Source organism: Lonchura striata, chromosome 26 (assembly GCF_050655825.1).
Source record: "Lonchura striata isolate lonStrDom1 chromosome 26, ASM5065582v1, whole genome shotgun sequence".
In the NCBI taxonomy this organism is placed as follows: Eukaryota; Metazoa; Chordata; class Aves; order Passeriformes; family Estrildidae; genus Lonchura; species Lonchura striata.
Genome location: NC_140728.1, coordinates 9,008,044 through 9,029,064, shown reverse-complemented (window position 1 = coordinate 9,029,064; position 21,021 = coordinate 9,008,044). Strand labels below are relative to the sequence as shown.

The following is a 21,021-nucleotide window of genomic DNA, read 5'->3' as shown; positions in this document are numbered from 1 at the left end:
CTCTCCATCCCCCACCCGTGGATCCCCGAGGGATCTCCCCGTGGGTCCCCTCCATTTCCCACCCGTGGATCCCCGAGGGATCTCCCCGTGGGTCCCCTCTATCCCCCACCCGCGGATCCCCCCATGGGCGCCCTCCCCGCCATCCACGGATTCCCCGCCTCTCCATTCCCAGCCCCCGGCACCGCCCCGAGCCCGCCCCTGGACCGGACCCGCCCCGGCGTGGCGATGGCGGCCCCGGCGGCGGTGCGGGACAGGGCCCCGGTGCGGGACGCGGCCTCGGCCAGCAGCGCGGGCCCGTGGTCGCTGCGGCACCTGCACCTGGAGCTGCGCGTGTCCTTCGCGGCCGCGGGCGCGGGGCGGCTGCGCGGGCGGGCGCGGCTGGAGCTGCGCTGCGAGCGCGGCGCGGGCGGCGCGGAGCTGCGGCTGGACGCGCACCCCGCGCTGGCCGTGAGCCGCGCCGCGCTCCTGCCGCCGCCGGGCGGGCCCGGGGACGCGGCCGGGCAGGCGCTGCCCGTGGAGAGCCGGCCCTTCGCCAGCTATGGCAGCGCCCTGCACATCGCCCTGCCCCAGGCCCCCCGCGCCGGGCAGCTGCTCACCCTCCTCATCGACTACGAGGCGGGCGAGGGGCCCGGGGTGAGCGCTGGGACACCGGGGGACACCGGGGGACACCGGGGGACACCGGGCCCGGGGCGGTGGGAAAACGCTGAGGGACACCGCGCCCGGGATGAGCAGGGTGGGGCGAGGAAGTACCGAGCCCGAGGGGTGACCGGGTGGGTGGAAGAGACGCCGAGCCCCGTGGGACACCCAGGCCCACAAGGACCCGGTGTGGACTGGGGGCCGCCAGACCCGGGGGCAGCTGGGGGCTGGTGCAGGGGACACCAGGCCTGGGGTGCACAGAGCACCCCCGGGTGAGGAGCCCCTTCCCAGCTCCTTCCACAAGGAGCAGCTGTGGTCGAGCCGCCCCTCACTGGGGTCTTGCTTTCTCCCCAGGTGTGCTGGCTGTCCCCTGAGCAGACAGCGGGGAAGCAGAAGCCCTACATGTACACACAGGGCCAGGCTGTCCTCAACAGGTCCTTTTTCCCCTGCTTTGACACCCCCTCAGTCAAGTTCACCTATTCAGCCACTGTGAAGGTAAGCAGAGCCCCAGGAGCTGCTCCAGCCGTTCCCTGACAGCAGCAGCAAAACCCTCCATGAGTGCAAAGTTTGCTGGGGAAGAAAGTCCAGCGGAGGCCATGGAGGTGATCCAAGGGCTGGAGCACCTCTACTGTGGAGCTGGCTGGGAGAGCTGGGATTTCAGCCTCCTGCCAGCTAGGCTGTTCACCTGGAGAAGAAGAGGCTCCAGGGAAACCTTAGAGCCCCTTTCAGTGCCTAAAGGGACTCCAAGAGAGCCGGAGAAGGACTTGGGACAAAGATCTAAGTGCCAGGAGAAGGGGAATGGCTTCCCACTGGCAGAGGTCAGGGTTAGATGGGATATTGGGAAGGAATTCTTGGCTATGAGGGTGGTGAGGCCCTGACACAGGTTGCCCAGGGCAGCTGTGGCTGTCCCTGGATCCCTGGAAGTATCCAAGGCCAGGTTGGACGGGGCTTGGAGCACCCTGGTCTAGTTGAAGGTGTCCCTGCCCATGGCAGGGGGTGAGACAAGATGATCTTTAATGTCCCTTCCACCTTAAACAGCTCTGGGCTGTTGGATCCCTTGCAATGAATGTGCCAAAGCACTGGGGCATCACAGCAGGGACACTACTTCAAACACTTCCCCTCGAGCTCCAGCTGAGAAATCACTCATCTGTACTTGGACTATTTTTCTCTTATATGCCCTTTTGGATGAAGACAGCAGCCCCAGGGTGCTCCTGCCTCTCCCCAGCTGCAGTGCTGCTGCCCAGGAGCGGGTGCATGTGTTGGTCTGGCTGTCCTGCCCAGAGCTCCTGGCATTTGTAGCAGGAGGAGCTGAATTTGGGGGAAAATAGCTGGAGGAAGGTGGTGGTGCTGGGCCATGGTGGGTCCTCGTGGCAGTTCTGGGGCTGCCAGACTTCCAGGAAGGAGCAGCTGCTGTTCCCCAAAGATGGCACTAAATCCAGATTCCCCCCTTGTCTGTATGTGGGCATCTGGTGACATTGGCATGGGGCTGCCATGGTGTGGCAGGGGACTGCTTAATGGTGTGACACCAAGCCAGTGCCAATGGCACATGGTGGCATCAGCTGGTGATGCCAGGATTGATTTATTTTGCTCTCTGAGGGCAGAGCCTCTCTAATGCCACAGGATGAGCGTGGGATGGGGCTGTTGTTGAGCTCTAGTGTACCAAGGAAACCATATTCCCTGTGCCCCATGGGGCTCACCCTGTTTGGGACAGGGGACACTGGGACAGTCTCCCTGGGCTCAGCCCAGGCTGGTGGATTTGCCATGGCTTCTACACTGGCTTGGGAACAGGAAAAATGAGTTGTGCAAGAACTGGGAGGGGAGTCAGCGGCTGAGGGATCTGCATCCTCTGCCCTTTCACACCTGCAGCTCCAGCATTTCCGTATCTCCTGGTAGCTCCAGGAGCACCTGGGGCAGCTCCAGGTGGCACCCTCTTATTGCAGGGATGCAGCAGGCATCCTGAGTGGGAGCTCAGGGTGTTCCTGCTCTGCTCTGCTCCCCAAATCCTGCAGTGGCCCTGGCCCTGGCACCTTCAGGCTGGGACACATTTGCCATCAGTCACTGTGGCATCCTGGCTGGCTTAGCTGGTGTGCCACTGTGCGTGCTGTGACTCTAATGGATGGGTTTATCCACATGTTCAGGTCCCCGAGGGCTTCACGGCTGTGATGAGTGCCACGAGCTGGGAGAAGCAGAAGGATAACACCTTTGTATTCAAGATGTCCCAGCCAATCCCCTCCTACCTGATTGCTCTGGTTGTTGGGGACATTGTGTCTGCTGATGTTGGCCCAAGGTAAGGGGCTCGGGAGAGCTCCAGAGCTGTGGGAGTTGCACAGTGAAGCTGCTGTGGCAGCCACCTTCTGCCTCTCCCTGCTCCACGGGGCTCTGGAGAGCAGAGACACTGGCCATAGACATGGCACAGTCAGTCCCTGTCTGTGTCGTGAGATTTTGGGCTCATGGGATGAGGGTCCTTCTCAAACCGGAGAGTGAGAAGGAGCCTTGATGCTGTGTCCCCTCCCCTTCAGGAGGGTCCCTGGCTCTCCTTATGTCACCCTGCACATGAATGAGGGCAGTGAGTCCCCATGCATGGAGGATCCCACATTTCCTCACAGGCTGGTGCTTTCTTGAGTTCTTGGCTGCCACTGCAGCCATATAAAAGCCCTTTGACATTCAGACAAGGAAAGAAATCACAGCAATTTGCACTACTGGCCTCTTTAGATGCCTTTATCAGCAGGGTTTTATTTTTCCTTGGAATAAACCCGTGCAATTTCTGTCTGATGAAGCAACAAGGTGGAAGTTAATGGTTAAACTTCCTCTTCTCTGCACTTGGCCAGGAGCCGTGTCTGGGCCGAGCCCTGCCTGATCGAGGCTGCCAAGAAGGAGTATGATGGAGTGATTGAGGAGTTCCTGGTGGTTGGAGAGAAACTCTTTGGACCTTATGTTTGGGGCAGGTATGGCTAGAAGGTTCCTGAGGGACCTGGTTCCTCAGGGACAGGGAGAGTTTCCTTCTGTCTCCAGCCCCGTCTTCAGGAGGAGTGGGGTCGGAGCCCAGGTACAACTTCCCTGGCAGGTACGACATCCTGTTCATGCCGCCCTCCTTCCCCTTTGGTGGCATGGAGAACCCCTGCCTCACCTTCGTCACGCCGTGCCTGCTGGCCGGGGACCGCTCCTTGGTGGACGTCATCATCCACGAGATCTCCCACAGCTGGTTTGGCAACTTGGTCACCAACGCCACGTGGGGCGAGTTCTGGCTCAACGAGGGCTTCACCATGTACGCCCAGAGGCGCATCTCCACCGAGGTCTACGGTGCGTGGCCGTGCCTGGCTGTGGGGTGCTGAGCCCTGTGTGGGCCTGGGGTCTGTTCCACAGCTCAGTGCCTCCCTCCGGGTGCCAGTGCGGATGGAGCCTGCGCTGCATCTCAGAAGAGGTGAAGGGCAGCAGCTGCAAGGCCCTGTACCGGGCTTCTGTAAACTGAAAAAGAGTAGGATTATATTTGATATTATGAGTTTGGGGAGGTGGCACAGGTGGCCCAGAGAAGCTTTGGGTGCCCCATCCCTGGAAGTGTCCAAGGCCAGGTTGGATGGGGCTTGGAGCCACCTGGTCTAGTGGAAGGTGTCCCTGCCATGGCAGAGGGTGGAACAAGATGATCTTTAATGTCCCTTCCAGCCCAAACCAGTCTGTGATTTCTGGTAGCCTTTGCTCTGAGATGGACAGTTCCCTGCAACCCATGCCAGGAATGTGGGCACGGTGTCCTTGCCTCACCTTCCTCATCCTCCTGCAGCTCCCATGTGGAGCTGATACCAGCTGTCCAGAGCTCCACCTGGACACACAGTCCTGTCCAGAAGCTCGTGTTCTCCCAGCACAATTTGCTGTATCCGCATGAATTTAAGTGGCTTGAAAAATCTCTTGCTGCCTGGGGCCGGGTTGCCCCACATGCCTCCCTGCAGCTGTGCCATCCCTACTCACATGTATGGGTTTCCTGCTGTCCCAGTCCCAGCGCTGATGGTGTTCCTCTCCCGTCGCAGTGCCCGCTGTGCCCGCAGCGCGCAGGGGTCTGCCCGGGCTCCCCGAATGCCTCCGCTTGTCTCTGCCCAGGTTTGCCCTACACCTGCCTGGAGGCTGCCACGGGAAGGGCCCTCCTGCGCCAGCACATGGACGCCACGGGGGAGGACCATCCCCTCAACAAGCTGCGGGTGGTGATCGAGCCAGGTCTGTGGGGTGTCCCTGGGCTCTGGGGTGCGGGACAGTGACGGCTGGGCTGGGGGACCGCGCTGTTCCATGGCTGGCAGCAACACCAGCACGGGCGATGGGACCTGGGAGAGACGATGGCTGCAGGAGGAGTGGGATAGGCTGCGCCCAGCACAGATGGGGCAATCTTGGTGCATGTGAGGGCTGTGTTGTTTTGCAGGTGGGCAGAGGATATCTGATGGTTTTGTCTTTTTCTAGGTGTCAATCCAGATGACACATACAATGAAACGCCCTATGAGAAGGGGTACTGCTTCGTTAGCTACTTGGCGCATCTTGTGGGCGACCAGAGCAAGTTTGATGCCTTCCTCCAGGTGGGTGTGAGCTGCAAAGTCAAAATGCCATGGCAGGAGGCCAGGGTACAGCAGGACCCTGGGAAAGAGAGGCTGAGAGGGCAGCTGGGGAGAGGAAGAAGAGGTGGGAAATGGGAATGTGAATAGGGGGATAAGATGAAGGCAGAGCCTAACCTCGTGCTTCCAGCAGGTGCTGGGAATGTTGAGGGGTATCCCTGGGGATGCAGGGGGTTGGGCAGCCCCTGGAGGGAACAGGGGCTGGAAGGGGTTCCCCCTGAGGTGGAGCACACAGAGGACTGGGCAGCACTGCTGGGGTGAGAGTGTCTGGCATCTGTCCCCACAGGCCTACGTGAACCGGTTCAAGTTCCAGAGCATCACTGCAGATGACACCCTCGAGTTCTTCCTGGAGTACTTCCCAGAGCTGAAGGAGAAAGGCGTGGACTCCATCCCAGGTCAGCACAGCACCATCCTGGCCAGGGAACAAGGGCTGCCACTTTCCAGCCCCACTCCTGCAGGCGTCAGAGCAGTCCATATCCCCCAGAGCCTTTGCACATTGGTTTGTTTTACTGGAGATGCTGTTGCTGCCAGCCCAGCTCTGTCAGAGCAGGCACGGACAGCACTGGCCAGCTGGGATCAGGCCCAGGCTTGGGCGTGTGCCAGCTCAGCCTGATCAGTCCCTGCTCTGCACCTGGGTGCTGTTTCATGGAGTGTCTGTGGCTCAGCCTGGTGAGTCTGGTGAGCACTGGGATCAGGCCCAGCCAGCACTCTGGGCTTGGCCCAGCCTTGCTGGAGATCCAGGCTTGGCAGGAGCTTTCCATGCTGGAGCTCATCCCGCTGGTGGTGCTGGGGCTGATACCCACAAGCACAGCCTGAGCCCATGTGTCTGATGGCCTCACCCCATTAGTTTGTAGTGGTCACCATCCTCGGGCAGGTTTGGTGGCACTGGGAGAAGGTGGGAGGGTCTGGGCAGCGGCAGCTGGTGTGGGGCTCAGGGCTCTGTTCCCAGCTCTCCCTCCTTCCTCTCTGCAGGGTTTGAATTTGACCGCTGGCTGAACACACCGGGCTGGCCGCCCTACCTGCCTGACCTGTCACCGGGGCAGCAGCTGATGAGGCCGGCGGAGGAGCTGGCAGAGCTCTGGGCAGCTGACAGCTTGAACATGGAGGCGATTGAAGCCGTGGACATCATGGGCTGGAGGACGTACCAGTTGGTGTATTTCCTGGATCAGGTCCTGCAGAAATCCCCCCTGCCTGAAGGTGAGTGCCAGGGCACTCCCAGGGCTCTGGTGCCCAGAGGAGACACAGGGTGATGTGCCCAAGTCCAGCCAGTTGGCCGGGGATGTGAGGGCACATCGGGGGGACACTCGGGTGTGTGGCCATCAGCCCCTCTCCAACTGCGCTGTGGGTCCTGGTTCCAGGGTAGCCCACGGTTGTTGTGGTGGAGGATGGAGAGCCAGGGGAAGCATGTCCCCAGATTTATGGGGACATGTGCAGTCCTGCTGTCCCCAGGTTGGCTCTGCTGGGCTTTCATGTCCCCATGTCACTGCAACTCTCCTTGCCCTCTTTGCTGAGGAAACTCCCCTGACTTTGTGCTGGCCAAGCCACCAGCACATGGCCCTGCAGGGCTGCCCAGCCTGGGCAAGGGCACTGTCCTGCCCAGAGCCAGCAAGTGCCTGGGGTGCTCCAGAGCTGGGGGTGGGGGGCGCTTGGGCAGGGGCCAGGGCTGAGCCAAGGCTGGGAGTATCCCAGAGATTTTGCAGCACAGCTGGGATGGACTCGCAGGGTTCCCTGGGAGCAGGGGCTGGGAGCTGTGGGCGATGGTGACTGCTCCCCTCTTCTTCACAGGAAATGTGAAAAGGCTGAGCAAGATGTACCCCAAGATCTCCAAGGCCCAGAATGCTGAGCTTCGACTGCGCTGGTGCCAGATTGTCCTCAAGAACAACCTGGAGGCTGAGTACAGCAAAGTCAAGGACTTCCTGCACAGCCAGGTTTGTCCCTGGGCAGTGGTGGCAGTGCCCAGCAGCATGCCAGTGGGGAGAGAAGGGCACAGGGCCTTCAGTGCCAGAGAGACAGGGGCTCCCTCTTGCTTTTGATAGTCCCACAGGATGGTTTGGTTTGAAAGGGACCTTTAAAGCTCATCTTATTTCACCCCGTGCCATGGGCAGGCACACCTTCCACTAGACCAGGTTGCTCCAAGCCCCATCTAACCTGGCCTTGGATACTTCCAGGACTCTGCCAGGGCCTCACCACCCTCACAGGGAAGAATTTCTTTTCAATATACCATTTAGCCCTGCTCTCTGGGAAGGGCTTCCCCAGTGGGAAGCCATTCCCCCTTGTCCTATCACTCCAAAGTCCCTCACCAGCTCTCTTAGCACTGGAAGGAACTCTGAGGTCTCCCTGGAGCTGTCTCTTCCCCAGGTGAACATCCCTAGCTCTCCCAGCCTGACCCCAGAGCAGAGGGGCTCCAGCCCTCAGAGCAGCCCTATGGATTCCTCTGGACCTGCTCTGTCCATGTGTGTCTTGTGCTGGAGACTCCAGAGCTGGATGCACTGTTCCAGTGTTGGGATCTTATGAGAGAGCAAAATTTCCCCCTCACCTGCTGCCCACACTGCTGGGGATGAGCCTAGGACACAGCTGGCTTTCCAGGCTGGGAGAGCACATGGCCAGATCACACCTAATTTGTCACCCCAGTCCTTCTCTGAAGGGCTGCTCTCCATTCCTCCATCCATCCTGTCCTGACCCAGGTGCAGGACCCTGCACTTGGCCTTGTTGAACTTCATGAGCTTCTCAGGGTCTGCTCCTTCTCCAGGGTTCAGGTGCTCTCCCCTCTCCACGTGCTGCGCTGCCAAGGGCTGCCCACAGCAACATTCCCCCGGCTGTGCCGTTTGCCATGTGCTCTGTGCCTAAGGGCAGGGCGATCCCGGCTGGGGGAATGGGGGCTGCCAGGGCTGCCAGGGCTGTCGGGGCTGGGGCCGTCACCGCCGTGTCTCCTCTCCGCAGGGCAAGCAGAAGTACACGCTGCCCCTGTACCGCGCCATGTGGGGCGGCTCCGAGGCCACGCGGGCCCTGGCCATGGAGACCTTCTCTGCCACGGCCCCCCAGCTCCACGTCAACGTGCAGAACTACGTCAAGAAGATCCTGGGCTTGGGGGGGGCTGAGGCCTGAGGCAGCCTGGGCTCTGCCCCCTCTGCCGGTGTTCCTGCTGGCAGGACCTCAGTGCCTCCCCCTCACATTTCCTTATTAAAATGTGTTATTTTTTCTCAGTGCTCTTCCTGTTCCCAGTGAGCCACAGGCCGCCTTAGAGTGACTGCCTGTCCCACTGCCAACCCTGCTCTGGGGACTTGGGGTGCTGCTGGCTTCTCCTGGTGCTGGCACTGGGAGGGATGGGCTTGGCCTTAGCTCCTGGCCCTGATCCACCCAGCTCCTCGCTAGGCTCCTGCCCAGCTGCCACAGCTGTGACAGTGGGGACGTGGGGAGCTGGTGCAGTGTGGCAAAGCTGGGACCTCCTGGCTCCAGTGCCCTGACATGCTGCTCCAGAGGAGTTGGGGATCGCTCCTCTACCTTGCTTTTTGCCACCACACTGGGGCTCACATTGGGTTGGAGGAAAGGGGTGCTCCTTCTCTCCCACCAGCAGTCCCAAGAACTTCAAAGAGCCAGTGGGGCCTGCATGTGGCAGAGACTGTAGGAATAAGACAAAGCTGGATAGCCACAATGTTCTTTATTCCTTATCAAATGCAGGGATATGACTGCACAAATTCCAGTACAGAATTGCCGAAGGCTGCAGAAGCATCAGTAGCCTGAGAGCCTGCTGGTCATAATGATAACAAGGTGGTGATAACAGTAGCATCTAACTGCCCTGGGAAGTTCATGAGTACCCCACAGTCTCTGTGGCCCCTACAACACCTCCCATCCTGCAATCTCTTAGGAAACTCGGGGGTGTGCTGTCAGAGAGGTGCACAGTCCTGGCACTTGCACAACAGCAGCCCAGAGGCAAATCTCAATGGGCTACAAGTGTTCACAGTAAATCTCTGACCCAGCACTGTGGTCCCTACAGCTGTGACTGAGTCCAAACTCCCCCCCAAAGCCAAGACCCTGCTGTGCCCACTGCTCAGAGGGTGCAGAGGTTGTGCATTTCCTCATAAGTGGGTTCAGGATTTAAAGAGGGCTGGTTATGGCATGTTCAGCCTGAGAGAATGAGGCTTCCCTGGGCAATGGGTGTCCTCTAGTGGATCAGCATTACTGGAAATAGACTGTAGCATTGTTACAAACTGTAGGGTAGAACCTTTCTCCAGCTGCCAACCTGGTTTCCCAGGGAACACAAAGCAGCTGTCAGTACAATTATCATGACCTCTGGTAAGAGACTCCACTATGAGTAGACTCATCTGGAAACAATCGCTCTGGTTTAAAAGGTGCCCTTGGCTCTCAGAAGCACCTGTCAGCTCTGGTCTGACTCACCTGAGCAGGCCAAGGGAGACAGTCAGGGTGGTCCCTAGAGCACTTCTCTTGGATTGAACCTGTGATGCATTCTCCACTGCCCAGGCTGCAATCCTCTTGGCACGTGCAGGTGTGTCAGGCTGTGGGATGCTGATGAGGAGCTCACAACTGCTGCCTCAGGAACACTTCACTGAGTGAAAATCATGGCTGCACGGGTGGGAGTGTGAGGGCTGGGAGTTACATGTCTCGACAGGGATCCTGCACCACTCCAGCTTCAGACAAGCAGAGAGCAGCCCCTGCTGCTGGAGCAGGACAAGGTTTTGATTCCCAGCTTGTCACTCCCTCCCAGGGCAGCCCCATGAGCTCTGGGCAGGGTTGGGACAGTTCCACCACCAACTTTACCAACACCACATTTTTGGTGCTCTCCAACCAGCATCATCCAGCTGTGAGGAGAGGAGGGAAGCATCCAACACAGAGCTGGGGGCTGCAAGGGGAGGGAACAGCAGCTGCTTCTGCACGGGCTGGGAATGGGATTCTGCCTTCATTCACCTTCCTGCAAAGGCAAGGGCTTACAGAGACACTTCAGCATAAAATTAGTAACAAGATGTAACACACTTATTTTTAACAATGTGACCTTCATCAAGTGCAGAACGTTTTTTGCTTAATTCTTTCCAGAATGAAATCCAAGTCAATCATAAAATGCCAGGAGAAGATGCTAATTCTTTATTAATAAATAGATTTAGAAAGGCTTAGCAAGACAGGATTAATGGATTTGATGGTCAGAGAGGACTGCTGTAATCTTCCAGTCTGACCTGCTGCAGAGCATAGGTCTGGATTCCTGCAGCCCACCAATCTGGGCCGCTGCACAGGGGCTTATCTGTTAATCCACACCACGGAGTCTCTGAAAAGTCACTACATTCTGGTCCAAGGGCCAGTTCCCTGTGAACACCAGGCACTCTTGTTCCCAGTTTGGTTCTGACTTCCCCTTACAGCCCTCGGGCTGGGTCAGCTGAAGCTCTTTAAATAGTATTCTTTACATACTGTATTTCAAAGGATTAGTGACTCTTACTCATGACTGCTTGATTTTACAGTATGAAAGAAATAATGGGCTTGATTATGAACTTAGTAACTCCCCAAACCACGTGGAATTAATTCACCCCTGCAATGATTTCAGGTCTACATTTGGGTAACAAATGTAATGAAGTCCAACAGTTGCACCAAGGTACAAACCCAGCAAATCCAGAGAGAGCACCTCAGCTGTCTCTGCTCCTCGAGGGTTGGTGAAGTGTGCAGACACTGAGCTACCCCATATGCAACAGTAAACCAGAGCCAGCTCTAAAGTGCCAGTGTTTTTCAGGAACAACTGAGAAGGTGGTTTTCCAAGGCATGTCATATGTCTGCACTCAGCTCTGCACACTGCTTGTCTGAGATGTGGGTAGCTAAGGAATCTATGATGTCAAGGAGGAGGAGCTGACTGAGCGAGCGGAGATTTGGCAACTTGGAGACCTTCAAGGAAAACAAAACAGAAAAAACAGGAAGAAATTAAAACCCTCCCCAGATCACAGCTCATGTATTACCCTTTTGCCCTTAGCACCCCATAGCAAGTCCGGCTGGGCATAGATGGTGTGAGATCCCAGCTGTGGGGCTGGGCTGCAGGGAACAGACCACGGGGCTCCAGTCAGGGCTTAGAACCAAATTCAGACTGCTGGGAGTGTAGAGCAGCAGGAACCTGCCCCCAGAGCTGCCTCTCTGTTGTTTCTGATAGCCCCACTGCTACAAGACACTGACTGAGCACTCTCCTAAGAGCCATGCTGACCAGCACAGCCTGAGCTCTGAGATCTGTGGGTTTGCACTGAAAATGTGATTGAGGGCCTGATCCCTTTGCTGCTGTGCTCCTGAGAAAAAGCTCTTCTCAGTATCCATGCTGTTCTGCTGGCATTCTTCCTGCAGTCAAAGCAGGTCACTGGAGCACTTGCCAACAAAAACCTCCACCATATCAGATAAATGGGAATCTACAACAAACTTTATGCTTTTGGACTGTTCAGAAGCTCAACTGTTAGCTTCCTTCTCCTCAACCTCATGGTAAGGAGCCAGTAATCCCTCTGTCCAGAGGCACTAACACACACCCAGCCTCCAGGCAGACTATGCCCAAGCACTCACTCACCCTCCTTACCTGAACTGACATTATCCCCTCGCTCTAGGGAGCTGCACTGGGATAAAGAATAAAGATGTCCTGAGACCTTTGAAGGCTAGGAGGGAAATGGCTGAGGATGCTTTCAGGAAGAGCTCAGGATGTGCTTGTAGCAATATCCCCAGTCTAAGGATGTGCCAGGACTGGGAGGGAGAGAGACCCCTTTGCACTGGTGGGATCCTGCCCCCACCCAAGGCACGCACTGCAGAACAGATCAGGGTGTCACTGCAAACATGTCACAACAGCAGGTTTATTAGGGCTTTTGCACAACACTGACACACAAGAGCCTGAAAACACATTGCCCAAAGCAGTGAACCTCTGGGAAACAGCTCTTCAGTAATGCTCTTGCTGTGGGGAAAACTCCTTAACAGTCCAAATCTGGAACAGCATTAAGTAACCAGAAGAACAGGAGATCCCACAGCCAGGGACCCAGCCTGCCTGAGCTCCGGTGACCCACCAGGTTTGTGCCCAAGAACAAATCCCCCTCAGAGCCCGTGGCTGGCCCAGAGCAGAGCAGAGAGTGTCTGTGCCCAGCCACACTGAGTCACCCAGCCCAGGCCAAGAATCACACACTGAGGCCTCTCAGGCCAAAGGAAAACATTGCATAATTGAGACTTCTCTGTGCACATCTGCTTGACAGTCTTCCAGCCACGTTTTGATGAACACTGTTCCACCAGTCAACAGTTTAAATATAAAACATTTCCCCACATCCTGGGGAGGAAGTACAGCTGAGGAACGCCCTCCAGCTCCCACTGCTGCCTCCCGGTGTTGTAATGTCCATTTCCCCCTGCACGTTCTGGGGAGAATCACACCTCTTTGTCTTCCTGTGGCCTCCATGGGGAAGTGATACTGTGATATTTCAGCCCTCAGCAGCTGCAAGGCACTGACCCCAACCCCAGGGACGTCCTGTACATGTCCTGTCCTGTCCAGTGGGACCAGTCCCCATCCCTGCTGAACTGGCCTGCTCCACAGGACTCATGGGGCCAGAAGAAAACAGACAGGATGAATGAAGGCAGGGGCTGCAACCTCATGCTGTGGACTCTCCTCTGGGAGTGATTTCTGGATGCCAGTTCCACTCTCAGTGCTTTTTATGCAATTTCAGTTATTTCTGAATGTAAAATGCGTCATGCTCCAGCAACTTTGGCATTTAATGAAGAGCCTGAACACCATCCTGTCTCCTCTCCAGACACTAATGGGACATAGCAGTGCTCTTCTTCCCCAGGAGGATTGTGAGTTTAAATATACAAAGGAGAGCGAGCTCCTTGAATATTAACTAGGGAATTATTATCAGTATGTGTGTAGCATCCAGAAATCCCAATTCCTATGATTTATCTACCTATTTCAGCAATGCTAATAAGCTGAGCAATGAACTGATGACATGCTGGGGAACTCTCATGGAGGGATCACATCTCATAGGAACAATTAAATGACAATATACTTATTCTCTCAAATGAGGACAGGAGTATCAGCACATTGGGCTCTTGACCTTACCTGCCACAAATGCATAATCCCATCAAAACAGAACCATAGCATTTTTAAGATTGGAAAGGACCTCTAAGACCATAGAGTCCAACTGTTGAACATGGAAATCACAGAGAGCCCAGCCAGGACATGGTAATTTGTTTTAGAGCACATGATAATAAAACATGTATGACAGAGAATACTTCGAGTATGAGGAGCACACTGACACCTGCTAGTGAGAGAGAGATTTGTGCTCTCAATATACAACAAACTTACCCTGCTTTGCATGTTCCAGTTGGAACAACTGGAAATGGAAGCAATTTTGGGTAATTTCTACTTGGAAGGACTTTACATTTCTAGACTAGTTTGTTCTAGTCTCTAATTTACTTTGATGTGAGCAATGTGCCTAGCAGTCCTGTCAGTGAGTGTCAGTAACATGCAGCCAGCTCTCAGCTGTCTCACATGAGGAAGAATTAAACTGATTTCTAAATGAACATGTCTTTAACCAAGGCAGTGACAGAGGACAGCAGCTCTCAAAAGCCACAGAAAAGATGCAACCAACCTTGGTGAACTGGTGAACGATGATGTGCAGGCAGTGCCTCTTCATGTCCAGGGCCTGGGTCTTGTCAGCTGCCTCCAAGATCTAGAGGAGGAGCAAAAAAGTGATTTCCTTTCTGCACAGCTAAGATGCACAAACAGTCCTGATCCAGAGCAGGTAACTCCTCTTAGCTAGGGAACATCTCCATTTTGCATTGCAAACTGAGTATTTTATGAACTATTCAAAAATAAGCCTTGGATTTAAAATGCATGGAGTCCTCAAGAACTAATCAGGATTACTTGCTTCTGCTTGTGCAGCAGAGGTTCAGGCTGCCTGCCTGGGAGCCAGCATTGACTTTCTGACCACAAAATATTTTTTGTTAGATCAAACTCCACTGCAAGATCCAGTCAGCATCACTGATAAAACAAGACTAAAGTCAGTCACCTGCAGACCACCATTTGTCCTGGAACAAATGTCTGCCAAAAAGGGTTTACAGTTAAGTGCTTAGCACATGGTCATCTTAAAAAGACATTTAGAAACACAGTTCTGTAAAGGGGGTGAGAGAGTTCAGGAGGAGCCAGGTGAGCAGCGCCAGCTGAGCAGTACCTTCCTACAGCACAGGAACAGAAGTGACACAGTATCAGGTAAGGAACAATGCTGCTGAAGGCTGGGCTCCCACACATGTCATCACATAGGGCCACTGCCACTGGAAGGGTCTGGGCAGTCTCAGTGACCTGGCACTGGGGGTGCCCACTTGACCAGACCCCTTGGCTTTCCTCTAAGTGGCTAACTGAAGTGCTTGTGGATAATTACCTGGAGCACATTCTCCACTGTGACATTCATTTCCAGGTTCTGCTTACAGTAGGCCTGGAGCCTGTTGTTGGAGAAGCCATAATAGTAAGGTGCTGCAAAGAGGTATCTGTTCATTCCGTTGAGGAATAAAGCAGAAAGTGAGGGTGAGAGCACTGATGGCAAACAAATCCCTGTGAGGAGTGAGAGTGCAGAGCCTGCTGGTGCCCCCTGACAGACCACCCTCCGGGCTGTGCCAGCAACCCAGAGCAAAAGCAAGGTGACCTGCTGGACATGCACTCAGACAGATCCTCCAATTCCTTCGAAGCTAAGGATACAGGGAGTCCTCAGGAGGCATGTTCACTTCTCCATAATAGATATATCTGAGCATGGACTCGAATGCTTGCTTGCTGGGAACCATTTCACCTATAGAAATGTTCACCTGCCCATCTTCTGGCATGAATGAACGGAACATAGCTTCAAAGTAACTGGAAAAGGAAATAAAACTGAAATTACACATTCTGCAGACAAATGGTTTAACCAACTATTGTTCAGAGGCTGCTATTCAGAACTGCAGCTTCCAAACCAACAAATTCAGTTGACAACCTGGGCAAAAACACTGCTTATTTATTTTTTCATGTATGTCTGCCAGTGAAAACTCCAAATATAATCCCCCTAATTACCATGAGAACTACCTGAAATTTGTCTGTATCTTGAAAATTAGGACACATGGTGCTTTGATTTTTTTCTCTAATTTGCATAAGACCCAGCAGAGAGCTTAAAGCATTATGAATTTCCTTGGTATCTACAGGCTGCCAATCATCAGGGCTGTTTTAAGAGCTGTGAAATGTTTCTGGTAAAATATCACAGTAACTAATAGTGAATATTGTTCAGGTTTTTTTCTGTGAAAAAATTGTGATGTTATTTGAAATAGAAATCTTATGTGAACACTTAATGTTTGATGGAACATAAGGTGCAGGTCCAAAGAACACACAAGTGCAGGACAAATCCACTTCACCCATGCCCTGAGGAATGAGAACAGTCCCACCATCAGCAGGGTGGACTCCTTTTTCTGCACAAAGCATGAGAATACTCTAGTCTCTCTCATGTACCATTTTTTGTTATGTTTATTCATAACCAGTCTTAAATACCAGAAAGTGAGAAAGAAATTCAAGTTCCACATGATAAAATATGAATTGTTCAGAGTCAGAAGGCTCCTTCTGACCTCAGTGGACATCTGTTACTTTCCACTTCACTGAAACCACCTTATGTTTTCCACCCTTTTTCCCTTCCTGTGATTTTACAGATGCTTTGTTGTGCACTGCAGCTTCTCACACACCCTCTGCAGAATCTCTGCAGTTCTAATTTCTTCCTATCTTTCCCTGCTGGGTATCAAATGGAAAAAAAAATTTAATCACTACTGCTTAAAGGCTTATTACACTCATTGAGCAAAGCTGCATCTTAACACTTTATGCAGATTTAAGTTCCTCCCTGTCTTCTAAACCAAGCTGAGCACAGACTGCCCAGCCCTGCACTGTCCTTCACACACACTCCTGGCACAGTGTCAGGAGCAGGGCTCACCTGGAGCGAGCTGCCAGGATGGCTTTGTGGGCTGGCCGTGGGTGCCCGTCTAGGAGCAGGATGATATCACAGAATTCAGTCCCAGCTCCTTCCAGGTAAGCCTTCATGTCCTGAATTAAAGATGTTCCTGAAATGAAACATAATGAAATAAAGACATGATAGTTCCAGGTGATCAGATGCTATCAAACTAATACATGGCCAAGCCAAAGCTCCAGCCCCTCTTTCCTTTGGGACTCTCACTGTGAATTTGAGTCAAGTCCTTCCTCATAATCTTGGAGCAAAATGAGCTTCATCCTTCCCCACCACAGCTGATTCCCTACTGCCCCTCCCAAAAACAAACCTGTGAGCTCTGCTTTCTGCCACTGACAGCAAACTCCAGCTGTGGCCAACTGACATGTGCTCTCTAAAGATATGAAAGCTGATTTTTCCTTTCCCTTCGCACTATTTCCAAATAGTTTTGTGTTCCAGATTGAAAGGCAAGATGTATTCCATTTCCCATCTGTATGGCAGTTGTCTACTGTTAAGTGGGCAGTTTTCCTTAACTTCCACAACCAATCCTCTCTCAGGAGAGACATCTGCTGATAATGGGCTATTGAATGTCACTGCATGACTGATAAGAACTATAACAGCCCATTGTGAGATGCTCTGCCCAGAGGGAGGAGTCAAACATTCCTACCTGGATATAATCTTGAGTTTCTGGAACACCAGCATGCACTGGATTTCCCAGGGGAACAGCTGCCTCTTCCACTGCAGGAAGAGTACACCCCTTTTTTACAGGATCCCTGCTCCAACAGAACCACACCTGACACTCCAGGAGAACTGCAGCCACAACTCCCAATTGGACTGAGGCCAACACTCTGACTAACAGGGTGTCAGGTTGTATTCGGACTCTGTCAGTGTTGTTTTGGTTCACTGCATTATTTATCTTTTTATTTCCTTCCCTAATAAAGAACTGTTATTCCTGCTGCCATATTTTTGCCTGAGAGTCCCCCTTAATTTCAAATTTATAGCAATTAGGAGGGAAAGGGTTTACATTTTTCCATTTCAGGGGAGGCTCCTGCCTTCCTTAGCAGACACCTGTCTTTCCAAACCTAGACGTTTTGTGTCTTAATGAAAAATCTTTCCCAAATCAGCAGCAAAGGCTTCTTTTATCCAATATTTTAATCCACATTTGTAAATACACAACTGAGAAATAGAGCACATCCAAGTTTGCTCCAAACTCACTCATATTTTTGAAATTCTTCTTTCAGTTTTTAATGTTTAGGTCTCTCACACCATTCTAGCTCTGGATATAGAACTGGCTGTGCCACCTTCCCAGCCAGTGCACCTCATGCCTCTATGACAAATGCCAGCCAAAGCCTTCCTACTTGACCTTCCAGGACTAGCTTCCTTCTCTTCCTCTTCAGTTCCCAATTATTTTTGTGCAGCACTCCACACCAACACTGCCAATGCCTCTGAACTTTGTGGCCTTAGAAAATTTCATTATTACATTCCTTGTGTTGTGTGTCAGGATGTTAAAATGTTGAGGAAAACTAGTCCCAGATCAGCCTCTGATGAATTTCACAATAAAACTGTAAATCACATCTTTCTCTTCTCCTCCCTATCTCCTGTTCCTTTCACACAGGCACGCTCAGCAGTACCTCATTCACAAGACCCTCCTCCTTCCTCCTGCTCCTTCTTGGTAAACACCTTCAAGCAGGCTGTTTCCCTGCTCAGCTCTGTCACCCTTACAGTGACTGTCTAATGCCTTTTTTTGGGTCATTCTTTACACCCTTCTGCTCCTTCTCTCATGTCTCTGAAAAGGATCAGGACAGTTTATTGCAAGAACACAGTCCCATGTACTTTGATGGGACTCTGTTCTGATTGAACCTCACTGGGAAAAGAAGTGTTGTGCTTTGTCTCAGTCCAGGAGAGAGCCTGAGCACTTATCCCAGCTGGGAACTGGTGGGCTGCAGAGGGCTGCTTCCCACACATCTCCCCAGGCTAAACAAACCATTAGCAAAGCCAATCCAGCAGATGGAATGGCTCCATAAAGCAGGAAGGTTACCGATGTCGAGCGGCTGGTCAGAGTGTGTTCGGACAGGAGGCTGCTGCTTTCTCCGCACAATCTCCACAATGAGGGATGAGGAAAGATGCTCAAACTCCTTCATCATTATGACTTGATTAAAATGGGATTCCTTCACCACAAAGTTCAGGCAATGTTCCTTAAAAATACACCAATATTAATTACGAAATTTATGGTTTATTGTTTGAAATCATCTTACAGCATCCCATAAATCTTGCATGTTACATATGCCATCAACCATCCTTTCCATTGAACCTCCACATGGATCCTGCAGCTGGAACTATCCAACAGTGATATCCTTATCCTTCCTAAATGACTGTTTAGGCTCCTCCTTCAACAGGAAATTCAGGACAATTCTAAGCATCTAGAAAAATTTGACTAGAAATATTAACAAGGAAGAGATTAACTGCCCATTGAGCTGCTCCAAAGCTTTCTAAAACAGGAATCTCAGGAGATACTGAAAACTTCACTGTGATAATGAAGATTAGTTGCTACCTCATAATAACTTTTAACATAATTAGACACCAAAAACTAATTTAAAAGGTGAAGAAATTTTAACTCTTGACACTCTCCATCAAGGGTCCAAAAAGCTTACAGAATTCCTTGTGTGGGTTTTGCCTGAACCTTTTCCATAAACACAGCAAACAGTTCAAGAGCTCTGGAAGGCTCTTGTGTAATAAACTTCTTAGAAAAATTGGAGTGGTGAAAAGGTGACAAATGAACCAGACCTAATGCTAAACAGTTAGAGACAAAAAAAAAGGGCACTTTATTTCCCAGTATGAACCAAGGCTTCCCCTCATTCCACTTTTATAAGCAATAAATACAATCTACATCAGCTCACCATAAGGTGGGTACAAATTCACCCAAAGAATCATTACTACTGTCGGTTTCTGCCAGTTTATTCCACCTGGGATCCAAAGGTATCTGTCAGGAGTCACCCATGAAACATTTTAAATCACGACTGGGATGCCAGAAAGAACAGCTTTCTACAGAGGACCCACCCATGAGGACTCATGAGCACCTGAGCAGATAGGATGCCAGCTCAGGGTGATCCTGCCTAACTGGAGCCATGTGCAAGAGCGCCGTCACTCCAGAGGTATCCAGGGCAGGTGGGGGCACCAGATCCACCAATGCTTGAGCTTCTGGGCAGATGATGGCACCATGATGCCATGCACCAAAGGCTGTGCCAGCATTTACACATTTCCTCCTGGAGGGATTTCCTCTTCCAAATCCAGAACACACACAGTGTCTGAGGAAGTGCTTGTGCATACTGGCTTCTCCAGCCTCACTGTGCTTGCAGCCACCAGCAGTATGGTCACTGGTGTGCACAGGATGAACAAGTACTGCATGGCCCTGCTCTGGCTCTGGGACTGGGGGCAGGAGTTGCTTCCCTGCAGGTTCAGCAGAACTGGCTCTGGGCACTGTTCTGGGATCAGCACAGCCAGCACCTCTACGGCTGCAGCCAGGGGTCAGCCCTACCCTGCTTGTCACAGAACACCCAAAAGCCTCTCACCCACCACAGAGACAGAGAATCACTGGCACATTTTGTTTTTCAGTGCAAAGGCCTGAGAGCAGTTTCTTTCTTCCATGTAGAAAATGAAAGAACCTATCTGCAGTGTCAGTACATGTAATCTAGCAAGACCAGGAAATGCACTGGTTCCATCTTGCTGCAGCAAGAGTGAACTGATGAAGAGCCAAAGTCACTCTGCCCTTGACATTCTACAGAGCAGATATGCAAAAATATTGAGCATGTATTGAAAAAGCCTACATAATATCACAAGCCATTGTAGGACAACCCATGCTAAATATACTAAAGCAACTGTAATTAAAGGGATGATGACTCTGAAAAAGCTGATACCTTTGGCCAAATGTTAATTACATAATTTTCTTTTTAATTTCTTACCAGTTACTTTGTATGCAGAATGTGATTACCTTTAGCTGATCCAGCTGAAGCTTGTTAGCATTCTCACACACAATAAGCACATTCTGCAGATCTACAGATGCCTCGATATACTGAAGGCAGAGCTGTTCCAGCCGAGAGAGCTTGAAGTTTAAGGCCAGCTTGTACACATCCATAATGAGTAACACATCCTGCACATGACCTGAAATTGTAAGAGGGAAAACTGCTGGAGAGATCAGAGAACAAAGAGAGGAATGCTTCTGAAAGTATTTTTTATATCAACTGGAGAAATCGGAATAGTAGAACAGGCAGTGGCTGGAGTCTTTTTATAGAGAAAAGAATTCCATTCCTGGTTAGACAGAATCTTAATCAATACTAGAAGAGGAGTTTCAGATTTGAAGCATGCAAAAGACAAAGATCTTGTGACAATCTGGATCACAATTTTTTTAAATTCTCTAAAGAACGTGAAGTGATTCTCTAAAATCTCTGATAAGGCCCAGAGCTTGCAGCCAAATTTCTCACAGTGCCCAGCTGCCAACAGCCCTGCCAGAGTCCTTGGGTTTTACACAGTACTAAAGTCAGCTCCCTGATTCTGACAGACTCTGATAAAGGTACTCTGTGCTTTCACTCTGTGCTTCAGCCTGCACAGACCCACAGCTGGTCTGCGAGGGCTAAAGTGAGAGAGGGCAGAGGACACTCAGGTAGGCCACTGCAATGGGGCTACTGGGACACCAACTCAATGAATACTCCCCCACGGCCTTTGCTTTCCTCACAGGAGATCTTTGCCCATCTGCTCTAACTACTTTTTAATAGAGAAAAGCCCTCTCACATGTCACGTGCCTTCCCTGTGTCTAATTGGAAAATCCCATTTGATGAGCATGCCCAATTCCATTAGCT

The 21,021-nt window shown here is 52.2% G+C and overlaps 2 protein-coding genes across 3 annotated transcripts in view; one reads left to right on the top strand and one right to left on the bottom strand.

The window, feature by feature from the left end:
- The first annotated feature begins 210 nt into the window (after positions 1-210).
- RNPEP (arginyl aminopeptidase) lies at positions 211-8,428 on the top strand. Its single transcript, XM_031506948.3, has 11 exons — positions 211-633; positions 991-1,131; positions 2,775-2,923; positions 3,465-3,581; positions 3,701-3,936; positions 4,726-4,839; positions 5,077-5,189; positions 5,512-5,620; positions 6,198-6,422; positions 7,011-7,153; positions 8,166-8,428. The coding sequence occupies exons 1-11, from the start codon at positions 226-228 to the stop codon at positions 8,328-8,330; spliced, it is 1,920 nt and encodes a 639-aa protein (XP_031362808.1). The 5' UTR covers positions 211-225; the 3' UTR covers positions 8,331-8,428.
- Positions 8,429-10,299: 1,871 nt separating this feature from the next.
- The window catches only part of LZTR1 (leucine zipper like post translational regulator 1), a 36,460-nt gene continuing 25,738 nt past the window's right edge, over positions 10,300-21,021 (bottom strand). The window contains exons 14-20 of one of the 2 annotated variants that reach the window (XM_021527667.4): positions 20,157-20,326; positions 18,207-18,363; positions 16,160-16,286; positions 14,917-15,066; positions 14,603-14,708; positions 13,814-13,894; positions 10,300-11,105 (exon numbers count right to left, since the gene is read on the bottom strand). In XM_021527667.4, coding sequence (XP_021383342.1) covers positions 10,989-11,105; positions 13,814-13,894; positions 14,603-14,708; positions 14,917-15,066; positions 16,160-16,286; positions 18,207-18,363; positions 20,157-20,326 — 908 coding nt within the window. In that variant the 3' untranslated portion in view covers positions 10,300-10,988. Of the gene's footprint in view, positions 11,106-12,233; positions 12,640-13,813; positions 13,895-14,602; positions 14,709-14,916; positions 15,067-16,159; positions 16,287-18,206; positions 18,364-20,156; positions 20,327-21,021 lie in introns of those variants that run through there. The other variant, XM_085561531.1, reaches the window with a different exon arrangement.

What these genes read in the sequence shown, in the direction of transcription:
- RNPEP (XM_031506948.3), top strand. Translation starts at nt 226, where the DNA reads ATGGCGGCCCCGGCGGCGGTGCGGGACAGGGCCCCGGTGCGGGACGCG. An exon ending in GCGGGTGGTGATCGAGCCAG is followed by an intron (nt 4,840 to 5,076) that starts GTCTGTGGGGTG and finishes GTCTTTTTCTAG; the next exon opens with GTGTCAATCCAGATGACACA. An exon ending in AGGCGTGGACTCCATCCCAG is followed by an intron (nt 5,621 to 6,197) that starts GTCAGCACAGCA and finishes TCCTCTCTGCAG; the next exon opens with GGTTTGAATTTGACCGCTGG.